The 14,569-nt window shown below is 37.9% G+C and overlaps 1 protein-coding gene across 1 annotated transcript in view; it reads right to left on the minus strand.

Annotated features, from left to right (window-relative positions):
* Positions 1-14,569, minus strand: part of LOC126356224 (uncharacterized) — a 184,138-nt gene that overhangs the window by 94,337 nt on the left and 75,232 nt on the right. Inside the window, exon 5 of the mRNA XM_050007043.1 lies at positions 36-180. Within this exon, the coding sequence (XP_049863000.1) occupies positions 36-180 (145 nt within the window). The remainder of the gene's footprint in view (positions 1-35; positions 181-14,569) is intronic.

A 14,569-nucleotide genomic window follows, 5' to 3' on the forward strand; every position in this document is an offset into this window, starting at 1 on the left:
AAATGCATTCTGTATCTGCCATAAAAAGAACATACCTTAAATGTTTTTTTCGTGTCACTACTTCTGTACTCCCTTAATGCATTATCGACAACACCTTGCATCCATTGATGAACTTTTGACCTTAACATAAAGCCTTTTTCATCAAACCACCTCTTAACTTTTGTTTTGACTGTATCATTCCTGTAAAGAATATGAAAAGAAAAAAATATTTGTTTCAACACAAACTTTTGATGTCACTTAATGAAGTTTACACAATACAAAATGTCTTTTCACTGCCAGCATACAATGAGCTAACTTTATCAACTGCACCACTATAGTATTCAGATAATAAAGACAATTAGTGAAATACTATAAGCAAAACAAAATAAACTAATAAACAAAACAAACTAATAAAATGTTGCTCCATGTTGATCTATTTACTTCTATCTTTAAATGATACTGTAATAGGCACTTGAACATATGTTTCGTATTTTAATATCGATGGTTTTATAAATATATATATATATAATAATTCATGAAGAGGAAAAGCTCTTACCAAAAATCTCGGAAAGTTCTTAACCAACTTATTTCAAATTTTTACATGATACTCTAATGAACACTAACATGGACAAAGGACATATTTTTTAAACAACAATGCACAAGTTTTCTATTTCTGGATGTTCCTCTTACTGCGTGGACAAGTGACTTCAGCTGATGATATATATGAGAAAAAAATACCACCACAGCTGTATCTTGAGAATGTCTTTATTCTACCACACAATTAGTTTTGGTGGCACATTACCACCATCCTCAGTGGAGACAACATGATGTCAAATGCAGACTCCTGATAAAGCCCATGTGTGCTAGTATCAAGGATCCCATAGTAAATGTGCCAATGAAATCTAATGCTGTTTTGGCAGTGGTGAGGCCTGTGGATGCCAGTAATGTGCCGTCAAAATTAGTCATGATAAAATAAAGGCATTCTCAAGATAGCATTCTCGAGATACGGCTGTGGTGGTATTTTTTTTTTTTTTTTTTCTCATTCACGAGTTTTCTGTTTATGAGACAGAAAATGCTGTGCTCTGAAATGCAAAATTTTGTTTTCTATCTCTCAGTCAGTTTTAACCATGACAGCAGGCCATTTAAGTCATTAGACAAATTGTACACAACTATGTATTGCTTGTTTTCTTTTTCTCCCTCACAGTTTGTTTTAACAGCAAACAGGAAAGTAGCTTATCAGCTACCAACTGATTTACACATTCATTTTAAGTGACTTCAATTTCCAATCAGGGTTTCACTGGCTGTAACAACAAACAAGACTCAAGGTCAGTGAGAGGGAGTAAGAGGAGATGGACAATGATTGGGGAGAGGGGGAGGAATGAGGAATTGCACATAGAAGCGAAGGAGGAGATGGACAGAGAGACAGAAACAGGGAGAGGAGGTGATGGATAGAGGAAGAGGAGGAGGAGATAAAAAAAGAAGGGGAGAGGAGGAGATGGACAGAGCGATGGGGGAGGAGGAGGTTTCCATACAAATGTAGCAATTGTGAAGCATTGCTTGTTCATTAGTGTTATTGCAAATTCAGAAGTTTTAGATTGCATTTAAGTTTCATGCACTTCCTCAACGATGTGCTCCCCGTAACATCATGTACTAAGACATTAGTAAATGAAAATAGGAAAAGTAAGTCAATTTTTCTGACATTTTCAGCTCCAAAATCTTATGTTTCACTTATTGATTTATCCTAGCGCTTGGTAACAACTTGTACAATACAGAAATGTAGATATTGTGTTTTAGGTATTGTGTTATATCCAATTTCAGTGACAGTGAACACAATAGTTGCATTATCAGCAAGGAGAATTATATCTGATTATTGGATACATATGATGCAACATCATTTATTAGTAAGAAGAACAATACCAGATTCCTGTGTTACGACACTTGTAGTGATCATTCCCCATTCTGAAAATGCTGTTTCACTGTCTATACGAACTGTGTTTCACAACTAAACACCCCATACCCTTTTAATCTGATAGGGTGAAAACAAGTTACCCACAAGTCTCTGACACCTTCACATTTGAGCTTCTTTTCAGAATACTGTGAACTGTACAATCAAATGTTTCTGGAAAGTCCCAGAAAATACCATCTGGCAGTATTTTGCCATTTAAATTTCAATGTATTTCAAGACAAAACTGAAATACTTAAAATTAACTATAACAATTATGGTGACTTGCTATTCACGACATAGAAGATATGTTAAATGGCAGATGGGCACATTTAAAATTAGATTGTTGGATACTGTTCAGTTTTTAGACAAAGTCCTTCGTGGGATTCACAAGAAACACACACAAGATGCTGTAATGTTGCTTTTGGGAATATACCGAGTTGTAACAGTGGCAGGATGGTGGGCTGCTAGGTGTAACATTGGAAAAGCTGAGCTGGAGGGGAAAATAGCACAAACATGGAAACAACTATGCACATGAGCTAGGGGCTGGGGATTGTGGGGAGGGAGGGAAGAGAACAGAAGGCATATGGAAGGCTGGAGTGAGAATTGAAAGGGGACAGACCCTGCTGAAGGACAGGGAAACGCAGAGAGATATCCCACTTGCACAATTCAGAAATGTTGGTGGTGGTGGTGGTGGTGGTGGTGGTGGTAAGAATACAGATGACATGAATAGTCAAGCTCTCACTGAAGTCAAGCACATCAAATTGTGTGGAACGGTCGACAAATGGGTGGTCCAGCAGCCTCTTGGTCGCAGACTGATGGTGGCAGTTCATGTCCATGGACAGTTTGTTAAGGGTTGTCTCCAAGTAGACTGCCACACACTGGTTGCAGGTACGTTCATACACCACATGGCTGCTTACACAGCTTTCTCTGCCTTTGATGGGTAAGGAAATGCTTTAGACATGAACAGGGTAGGTGGTTGTGGGAGGATATACTGTAAAATGGTGTGAATAGAAACAGTTTTCAACTTTAAAAGACATACTTGCTAATTTTAAAAAGAAATATGAAAATCATAATTATATGCAAATATACATTCTGTGAATAACTTTTCAACTAATAACTGGATTCTGGACTTTTATAACAAAACAAAGATAAAAACACTTGGTGTTTCCATTCATCCCACAGAGTGGAGTGAATACAATCAGTAGTGCTAATCTTATTATTTTTCTATTGTATGGTCTTTGGGATGAATAAGGGCTTGTCAAAATCTATTCTGGATCTGGAGAATAAGAAATAAAATTTATCTGGTCGAAACAAGTTTTATTCTATGTTGTTGTTGTGGTCTTCAGTCCAGAGACTGGTTTGATGCAGCTCTCCATGCTACTCTATCCTGTGAAACCTTCTTCATCTCCCAGTACTTACTGCAACCTACATCCCTCTGAATCTGTTCACTGTATTCATCTCTTAATCTCCCTCTACGATTTTACCCTCCACGCTGCCCTCCAGTACTAAATTGATTATCCCTTGATGCCTCAGAACATGTCCTACCAACCGATCCCTTCTTCTAGTCAAGTTGTGCCACAAACTCTTCTTCTCCCAAATTCTATTCAATACCTCCTCATTAGTTATGTGATCTACCCATCTAATCCTCAGCATTCTTCCGTAGCACCACATTTCAAAAGCTTCTGTTCTCTTCTTGTCTAAACTATCACCTACGTTTCACTTCCATAGATAGCTACACTCCATAAAAATACTTTCAGAAACAGCTTCCTGACACTTAAATCTATACTCCATGTTAACAAAATTCTCTTCTTCAGAAACACTTTCCTTGCCATAGCCAGTCAACATTTTATATCCTCTCTACTTTGACCATCATCAGTTATTTTGCTCCCCAAATAGCAAAACTCATTTACTACTTTAAGCGTCTCATTTCCTAATCTAATTCCTGCAGCATCACCCTACTTAATTTGGCTACATTCCATTATCCTCGTTTTGCTTTTGTTGGTGTTCATATTATATCCTCCTTTCAAGACACTGTTCATTCCGTTCAGCTGCTCCTCCAGGTCCTTTGCTGTCTCTGACAGAATTGCAATGTCATCAGCGAATCTCAAAATTTTTATTTCTTCTCCATGGATTTTAATTCCTACTCTGAATTTTTCTTTTGTTTCCTTTACTGCTTGCTCAATATACAGATTGAATAATACAGGGGATAGGCTACAACCCTGTCTCACTCCCTTCCTAACCACTGCTTCCCTTTCATGCCCCTCGACCCTTATAACTGCCATCTGGTTTCTGTACAAATTGTAAATAGCCTTTTGCTCCCTGTATTTTACCCCTGCCACCTTCTATATGACGACTAAAAATATTACATGAACTGTGGCTTTTTTAAATTGAGTTTTCTCGAAATAAATGTACTTCTAATTACTTTACTGTAACTTGAAACTGATGAACTTGGTTTGTTTGTTAATACAGTAAATCACAGACATCATGCTTAATGTCCAGGAGTCTTCAAGTAATACTACCAGTAGTAACAAAGAGGTTTAGAACACCCCCTTGACTAAAAAATAACTCCTTTTCTGTTAAAACAAATATAAATGACTGCTTACTCATTTCATATACTTTATTTACACCATAATGTCCTAGCTTCAGAACAGTGTCAGTCGGTTCTTCATTTCCATTAAATTCTTGGTCTTCTTCTGAGGAATCCATAAGATAACTTTCTATTCATCCCACAAATTCCAAAAACAGTTTTCTACATTTTCAATTATCTAAAATAAGTCAGATTAAAGTATACTTTAAAACTAAACTTTTGGTAAATGAAAGAGGAATGCAAATTTGCCCACTATGCACTTAAACTAAAACAACATAATTTAGTGGTACTTACAAGTAAAGTCCAACATAAGGAAATTCAGCACACAGAGAACAAAACATCAACTGACATTGTCACCAACTTTGAAATTCATAATTTCCCTGTTAGATTGGTTTAGCCCAGACTAGACAAGCAAATCTCTGAATGTATTCCAATTTGTCTTCTGACATGATGATATTGTATTTTTATGGAAGTTTCATTTATGTTCAGTCCATTGCTTCAATTACCCCATTTTATGGTAAGTGACAGGTCTTGCAGTTAGGTCTTTTGCAGGGATATGAATCAAGGGACAAGGTATTTGGGGTGGGGATGAGATAGAGACAGATAAGGATATTAAATGGGTTGAGTTGGTGGCAGAATACTGCTTTGGGAGAAGTGGGGAGGATATTTCTCATTTCAGGGCACAAGGAAAGGTAGGCTAGTCAAGATCCTGGAGGAAAATTTGATTCAATTGTTCCACACCTGAGTGGTACTGAGCCACAAGAATGGCATTCCTTAGTGGGCAGTCAGTGGGTATGGCATGTGACTGGGAAGACAAGATGTGGGAGATCTGTTTCTCGGCAAGATGAGGGGGGTAGTCAAAAGTCTCAGAAAGTCACTCCACATACTTAGGGATGGACTTCTCTTCACTGGAGAAGTGATGATCACAGGCGGCTGGGCTGTATGGCTGGACTTCTTCATGTGGTTTATTTGTAGGTGTTAAAATAGAGGTATTGCTGATTATTGGTAGTTTTGATGTGGATGGAGGTACTTGTTGGGCCAACTGTGAGGTGGAGGTCAATAAAAGTAAGCTGACCAGAAGAAGGCAAAGCAAATGGGAGGAGCATGTGTTGAGGTTCTGAAGGAATGTGGATACGCTGTCCTAACACTCAGTTTAGATAATGAAGGTGTCATCAATGAATCTAAACAAGGTGAGGGGTTTGGGATTCTGAGTGGCTAGGAAAGATCCCTTTTGATGGCCCATCAATAGGTTGGCACACAAGTTTTTATTTATTTATGTCCATGGACCACTGTGCACAATGGTATTGGATAAGTCATGTTTACATGGAGTTGGAAAAATTACACAATTATTAAAAGTTTCAAAATTACGCAACTGAATGCATGTATCAGTGAAATGGCTATGTGGTGGGTTGCAAACAAGCCTAATTCATATAATTATAAATATTTGATTAATTAAAGTGATAGGATTAAGTGCTGCCTCACAGGTTTCGATTCATTGAATGTAACTGGGATATTTATAGTTGATAAAGCTGACTTACAGATTTAGTTTAAGCTAAGGTTGTACTCAGCAGACTTTTATTGCAAAGTTCTTAACAGTGTTTCAACTGATGCTGATGTGGTTTTGCATTAACTGTTGACAAGAAGAAAGTATGTGGTAAGTCAAGAATTTATTTTGAAAATCAATAATGCAGTAAAATATAGTGTGATACAAGAATCATTTGACTGGTGCATCTCAGAAAAAAAAAATCTCAGCTTTCTAACTAACGACTGGAATGAAATCTTTGAGTATGAAGACTGAATATACTGATTCCACATACAATAATAAGTTATTAAATTAACTCTCTCTTCTGCAAAATGAAAGTTAAGTATGCTACTGATCAAAATAGTGTTAACAAAGATTATAAAAGGAACACATTTGAAATCAACTGGTTAAAATCACGATAAATTTGAAACTATGCAAGTGTAATCAAGCCAAATTCACCTTTTGGCAATGTAAATTAGCTTGCTGTGAAAGAGACAACCCATAAACTCCTTCTGGTGAAGTTCTGTATAGTAAGCAGGCACAGCCTCATGCAAAGGTCATATGCCAACATAGAAACATTGGCCACAAACATAAAACTTAAAAAAATTGTCACTTTGGCAGAAATAAATAGTGATGTAAGAGAATATGTCAACACTCCAAAGAATTGCAGAAGGGAAAAAGGTAAATGGTGAAGATATTTTAAGTACAGTTAACATACTTTTACTTCATTTTCTGCAAAAAGAGGACAATGGAAGAGATACCATATAATCAGAAAGCATACTGCAGAAGTGACAAGCTCAGCATATATGCACTGTCCCTGGAGACAGTAGAGATTTCATCACAACCACACTTTGAATCTAAAGGAACGGAAAATGAGTAGTAATAAACAGACTAACAGATTTGAATACCTTCATCTTTGTACTCAGAAAAAGTCTTTAACATCTTTAAAAAATCTGAGAAAGCAGCACTATTACTAGCTACTAAAGCACAAAATATGTGTATGGCTTAAAGAAATAGTCATTAATGGTCTTTTGTCTAATGGAATATGACAGTAGTATATTATTGTAGATCTAGATATAGACGTGTGCTACTAGTAACAAATGTACACAGTAAAGTACCTAAGTGACTATATTACACATCACGTCTCAGAAATATGTTTTGAAGTAGCAGACAAACAAATACAATTTCAGGGTGAGGAAGATCTGTGTCAGGAATTTATTTCTCATATGTTCAAATATTGAAAACTTTATCCAGTACATAAATAGCTATTTTGAGCAGTTAATGATTTATGAGCTGAGGCCCACGATTTGTAGGGGTATAATGAAGATGAACTAAAACATAAAATTCTGGTAGTTTAGAATTGCTACTCAACATTCCAAAACCTGTAGACATGGGCTGGAAAACTTCCTGTGATATTTTAAGAGATCCCACAAACATTGTTCATTGATAGTCATCCAGAACTGTTAACAGTGAACAAGAAATGAATTCTCACAGAAACTATAATTATTAGAGAAGATCTATGAGAGCTATACAAAAATTATCATAAAAAATAAAGGACAAGCCAGCTGTGAAGCTTACATGTAGTAGAAGCATACAGTGCAACAATAAGAGAAGCTAAAGCTCATGACTAACATCTGCAAACAACAATTTTATCTAACATTCAGAGACTTAACTTTTGTTCCTCATAGATGAACTGCAGCCTCAAAACTTGTTCAGGAAAAAAATGGATTACATAGCATGTCATCAAGAATGGTAAAATTATGTACCTTGTGTTCTGTGAAGTCTCTGACAATTTTGTATATGTATAGTAATGAAGGAAATAATATTTCCAAAAAGCCTGAAACTGACCAAGATAGTGACAACATATTAAGGTGGGATAACGGAAGTTATAGATGAATAACTATCACACTTATTCTGTGTAATGTAGAAGATACAGTCATGAAGGAAAAACTAACAAATTTCATACACATATGTAACATCTTAAATAGATCTCTGCATGGTTATACAGTGTGAAGATACAAAACATGTGTAACAAAGGCCTTGATATGTTGTTAGAATGTTTGTCATATTAATCTGCTATCAAAATTGTACTGTTAAAGTGTAGGAGGGAATTTTTATAATCACACAGGACATATCAATGGATGATGCCATACTACTGATATGCCTCATTACACTTATGTCCAGTGAGGTCACTGTGAGTGACAGCATCTCCAGGCAGCAAAGCACATAGGCCCTTCAGCCAGATAATTTTAAGTCAAATGGCTGCAGGCCTAATCTCACTTCTGTTTGACACTTTAATGTGTCTCCATGGCCAAATTAAGTACTGATTATGCCTCTCCACTACAGCAATCTTAAGAATTACACAACATTTAGTCTGTTTCAGTGTGTTTATTGGTGGTAATAAATTACTTTTGTGATATAAATTTGTGATGACCATGGAAGATGTTCCAGTTCCAATTTAATCAGGTAACACAAGTATGGATTTAAGTTTTTTAACTTGTAGCAACAGCATCTTAACCAACCTCATGAGTTGGTGAAATACTGCAGCAGCTTGGCTCATAAACATAAGCTGAGCTATTAGAGCTTTTAGAGCTTTCCAGCCATTTAACAATGAATAAGAGGAGTGGGCCCTTTACCAGAAGCACTTAGCATTAAATTTTCAGGCAAGTGACATTCAGTGCCCATAATAGCATGGGCTTCTTTGCCACCCCACTAACTCCTAGTTGTGCAAGAATTGGCCACACAGTCTGACCGATCAGAGGTAACTCTTTCAGACATTTATGCTTTGTAGGCAGAACATTTTATGCTAAAATGAATTTGGTTGCAACTCAATTAGAATTTTTTTAGGCCACAAATCACTCAAAAATTTATTTTTCATGGCTCACAGATCTTCAATGATTCAACAGAAATTGTAAATTTACATGAGGATGTGGGCTACTGTATGAAGAAAGTTTAATTAGGGATTCTGTAATTTGTCTTGCCCCTGATACCAATGCATGCCTGCTGGCCTTACTCAGATCTATTATTAATTGAGATGTTGCACGTAGCTCATGCTTTTTAAATTACCCAAACTGCAAACATTTTCATTGACTTTGAACTGTCTATCGTAGCTCCAACAAGGACATACAAAATTCAATGGAAATTTACTTTTGTTCCTAATATGGTAAACATGTCTTGTCTGGTAGGAACCAGCCATCCCCAGTGTACTCCACCTCACATGTTTCAGAGATGTTGGGGTGGACATTTTTAGTTATTGTCTAGTTGTTCTGACTGTTTCACTTTGCACCTATGTCAGAATTTCCCCCATTAAGATACAGAGTACTGATAGTGTTTTTGTAAGGGACATACTACCCAGCCTTTAGTGCTGTGTAAAGTAATTAACACTTTACACTTCCAGCTTTCATTGTTATTTTAGCCTGATCTAAGGACAGCCCTGAATTTTCAGGCAGAAATTGATTTAAAACATTCTATAGTGTTACATTTTTTAAGTCCACCACATTTTGTTGGTCCTTTAGGATGAAGTGAAACTGGAATTAGAGAAGCTGGAACAACAGCATGTGCTTTTGTCTACTTTCTTTAGTCAATGGCCCTCTCCTTTCTGTGGTCACACAGAAGCCATACACCTGTGTGGTGACTTTTAAACCATCAAACACACATGTGGTACTGGATTCCCACTCCTCACTCTGGCCTGTTGAACTCTTTGTACAAATTAGCTGGCAGCCAGTTCTATTCAAAAATAGACTTGATGGAAGCTTATTTCTAGCTTTTGTTGGCTGAGGAATTCTGCATCTATACTCTGCAAACCACTGTGAAGTGCTTGACGGAGGGTACATCCCACTATATTACTGTCTTTATGGTTTCTTCCCATTCCATTCAAGTATGGATCGTTGAAGCATTAGTCTAATGGAATATGAAAGTGGTATCTTATTGTACATTGAGCCATAGAAGTGTTTGAGTATCAATAGAGGTGAACTATGAAGTACCTAAGTGACTGTTCCACTTCTTTTGAAGTAGCACACCTCCGAGCAGGCTGTAATTAATGTACTCTTGTTCTCATGATCACTATTGAATGCTTACACATGATCACTATTGATTACTTACGCAAATGCTTTCAGACAGGACTTCATTGTATGTAAGTGCATCATCTGCAAAAGTATGAGGCCACAGGAAGATCATTAGTATACGACACCCACATCAAGGGTCCTGGGACACATAAGTTACTTCTCCATCTGTCGCTGACACAACATCCAAGACAACTTGCTGCATCCTCTCCACCAAAACATCCTAAGTCTAGCCAACAAATTTTGCTTGATACCATATGCTCATACTTTAGATAATGAGCACAGATGTTTCACTGGGTCAAATACTTTTCAGAAATCAAGAAATACCACACCTACATGACTGCCTCGATCCAAAGGTTTCATTATGTCATATGAGAAAAGTGAGGCAGATTTCACATGATCAGTGTTTTTGGAACATATGGTGGTTAGCATGGAGGAGGTCATTCTGTTTGAGATATCTCCTTATGTTTGAGCTCAAAATATGTTCTAAGATTTCACAACAAATTGATGTCAAGGATACTGGATGGCAGTTTTGAGGAACACTTCTATCACCCTTCTTGTAAACAAGACTGACCTATGCTGCCTTCCAGCTAGTGGGCACAGTTTTTTTATTCAAGGGTTCGACAACAGACTATAGTTAAAAAGAGGGCTAACTCAGCAGCAAATTCAGAGTAGAATCTGACAGGGATTCCATCAGGCCCTGGAGCTTTGTTTAATTTTAATGATTTCAACTGTTTCTCAATACCATTAACATTAACATTTATTTCAAACATCTTTTCAGTGACATGCAGATTAAATTGGGTAATTCTCCTTGGTTTTCCTTTGTAAATGAACATTTGAAAATTGAGTTAAGTATTTCAACTTTTGCTTTGCTACCCTTAATTCAGTTCCTGGCTCATCCATGGCTGACTAGACGCTAACTTTGGTGGTACTAACAGCCTACAGATTTACCGGAATTTTTGGGGGTTTTGTGAAAGATCATTTGATAAAATTCTGCTATAGTAGTCATTAAAGGCCCCATGCATCACTCTATTGACAGCCAGATGTATTTCATTCAGCATGTATCTAAAGCCCTATAATTTTTTTTACATTTATTATGCATTAGTGTCTGTTTCTATTGAAATCGCATATCATTGGACTTGGACTGGACTGCAAATTTTTACATTATTGTTCTCATGTGTCTGCATGATACTGGTGCCCTGTTCACTGCTGCTGTATTTTTGTGTGTTGGCTGTTCTCAACAATGGACAGTAGATACTACAATTTTTGGTGAAGAGTTTATTTTCATTCCTGCACCTATTTTGTCAGAGCAATAGATTTAGCATTGGTTCAGTTAATTCAGCAGCAACAATAGCAGTATGACCACCAACAATAGCAATTAGATTTCCTTTGTCAGTTGTTTACAAATATGGAACATGCCACTAACACTCAGTAACCCCCCTCTGTGCACTCTACCACATGCTGAGCCTTTCAATCATTCCAACATGCTACGGAAGTTTGGAACTTGTATGTGTGGTGTTTGCAGCAGCATTCCACAGAACTTCAGGTAAAGGACCCGGCTTTTGAAAAAAATATTTTTCCTTGTCTCAGAATGAGACAAGAATTGCTTCACAAACTTGCTCCATTAAATGACCTTGCTGCATTGTTCTTTTCTGAAGTGTGCAAGGTCCTCAGTGCTTACCAGGCAAATTCATGTAATGGTTTCTCACTAGGAGTTCCACCAGCAACAAAGTTCTATCAAGTGTGGGTAGCCAACTTCCAATGTTCAAGTAGGAAGTATCAATTTATATGTGCTCGATGTAAACAGTCCTATGCCAATTCTCTGATATTTGGTGGCATCATATTTTCTTCTCCAGATAGACTGGTACATCATAAGGCATTTGCAGTGTCACATGCTGTGACTTAAAATTTTGTGGACATCATGGACATAACACTGGCATGTTCATTTCCACAGAAAAGACATCATTAACTGACACCCTCATCATGCTCATCTGGTTCATGCTGTTGGCTAACTGACTATTCCATCTTCCAATGCACATTCTCCTTGTGTCTTCCAAAACTGCTTCTTTATGCAGTAAACCATGATCATTGCATGTTGGAAAGTATACCTTCTTGATACCTGACCACAGCCATTTTTCCTTTATGTACTATTGGACACACTGAACAGTCACTGGCAATGTACATACCTTTTTCTAATAAATAAAACATTTATATGTAAATCATTCCACTTGGAACAACATATGCACCAAAATATCGTCATCAATTTGGTATTCAGTTGTGCTGATTGCTAAAGGTCTCATGGCACAATTGTTGTTGGTAATTTTAAACACATACCAAGAGTATGACTTTGTGGCCAACTTAATTCCAGCCTTAAGAATTTTGCTAAAACAATCAGAGTAAAAGGAAATGGAGAAAGCAGATTTTCAAAGCTTGAACTGATTAAAATGCATCTTAAGTAAAAACTGTGTCAGTCAGGACTTGTGGACTGGCATTGGTGTCAGTTGAAAATGAGCTAGCTGGATGTTCAGGATTCAATAAAGTAGTACAAGAGTTCACAAACACCATAGCAAAAAATCTATCTGTCTTATGGGATAAGTGCATAAACATATGTTTATTTGTTATTTCTGTGGCAGAGTAGATTGCCAAATGTCACCTGTCTGGGGAAACACAAGAATTATGAAGGGCAACAAATATGTAAATGGACAAGAGGGGACAAGAAAACCACAGAAGCGCAAGAAACAGGATGAAGAGATTAAAGCAACAAAGCAGATTACCTTGGCTGGCTGAGCATGAGAATAAAAAATGAGAAGCCAGTCACTCTGAAACACATTAAAACCTCCACCCTAAAAGCACTAGGGTGGAGGACACTCAGGCTGGTCTTCACAGTACAGGAGGTAACCATGGGTCGACCAAGCGTGGCCAATGCGGAGCCAGCAGAGGACAACTGATTCCCTGCAAGAGGCCCGTATGGAAGACTTCCACACATTTTTAGTCTCCTTAATGACACACAGTTTGTTGTGTGTACTGTTATCCCATTCCGTCTCCCAAAGGTGAAAAACCCTATGGCGTAAGTCAGAACGCAGGTCAGGTTCAGAGATGCCCATCTCCAGAAGCGGTTTCTGCGTAGCCTGTTTGGACAGTTCATTGCTTGGGATGCTGACACGTCCTGGAGTCCACTCAAACATCACTGAGTGACAGGACCGGTCCAGGGCATAGATGGACACCTGGAGGGACACTACCAAAGGATGGCAATGGTAAAACTGGTTGATAGCTTGTAGGCTGCTCAAGGAGTCAGCACAAAGAAGAAACGATTCCCCGGTGCATGAATGGATATACTGAAGTGCACAAGAGATGACCACCAGCTCTGCAGTGAATACACTGCAGCCATCAGGCAATGAAAGCTGTTCAAAATGGCCTCCGTGGATGTAGGCAAAGTCAACTTGACCATCAGCCATCGAGCTGTCAGTGTAAACCACTTCAGAGCACTGGAACATGTCAAGAATCAAGAGGAAGTGACAATGGAGGCGGCAGGAGTAACTGAGTCCTTAAAGTCATGTGAAAGGTCCAGACGAATCTGCAGCCTAGGTGTAAACGATGGAGGTGTACCAGGTGTACCGGTATGAAATGAGCGTTTTTTTTTTTTTTTTTTTTTTTTTTTTTTTTTTTTTTTTTTTTTTTTTTTTTTTTTTTTGAAAACGAAACACTAATTTTGAATTGAAAAGTAAAAACATTATATTGAAAGTACTCACCATTGCTTTCTATAAATTTTGACCACCTTTCTGGCAATATGTGGACACCACAGCAAATAGAAATGTTTGTCTTTTGAAGCAAACCAATCAGACACCCAATTTTAGACTTCTTCGTAGGAATCGAAGTGTTCCTCAGCCAATGCATGTCCCATTGATGTCAACAAAAGGTAGTCAGAAGGGGTCAAGTCTGGTGAATACGGCAGGTAGGGTAGCAGCTCCCAGCCAAGTGTTTTGATTGTATCCTGAACCAGTTTTCCTTTCTGTGCAGGTGCATTGTCGTGTAAAAAAATTACTTTGCCATGTCTTCTGGCCCATTCTGGTCTTTTTTCGATCAATGCATAGTTCAAATGGACCATTTGTTGTCTGTAGCAATTAGTATTCACACTTTCACTGGGTTTTAGAAGCTCATGAACACCACTCCTTTCTGATGATGGTGCTCTCCTGCCATTGCAATGGAAAGATGTCATTACACCATACCCGGTTGAAGATGACGAGGAGATGGCGCCTGTGGTCAGATGAGACATGTTTAATTATCTGACTATGGGTCCGATCCAGCCCAGGAGCTGTGTCGGGGCAATGTGCGAGCTTGCTGAGGAGCTCCCACACTGTAAATGAGGCGTTATAGGGTTCACTGTGGCATGTACTGAACAAGAGGACTATCTTTTCCATCTGCCATTTGTGTGTGCAAAAGGCTGGGGGGTAGTTCTTTGATGCAGAGGCTCAAGC

This window comes from Schistocerca gregaria, chromosome 3, assembly GCF_023897955.1.
Source record: "Schistocerca gregaria isolate iqSchGreg1 chromosome 3, iqSchGreg1.2, whole genome shotgun sequence".
NCBI classification, from domain to species: domain Eukaryota; kingdom Metazoa; phylum Arthropoda; class Insecta; order Orthoptera; family Acrididae; genus Schistocerca; species Schistocerca gregaria.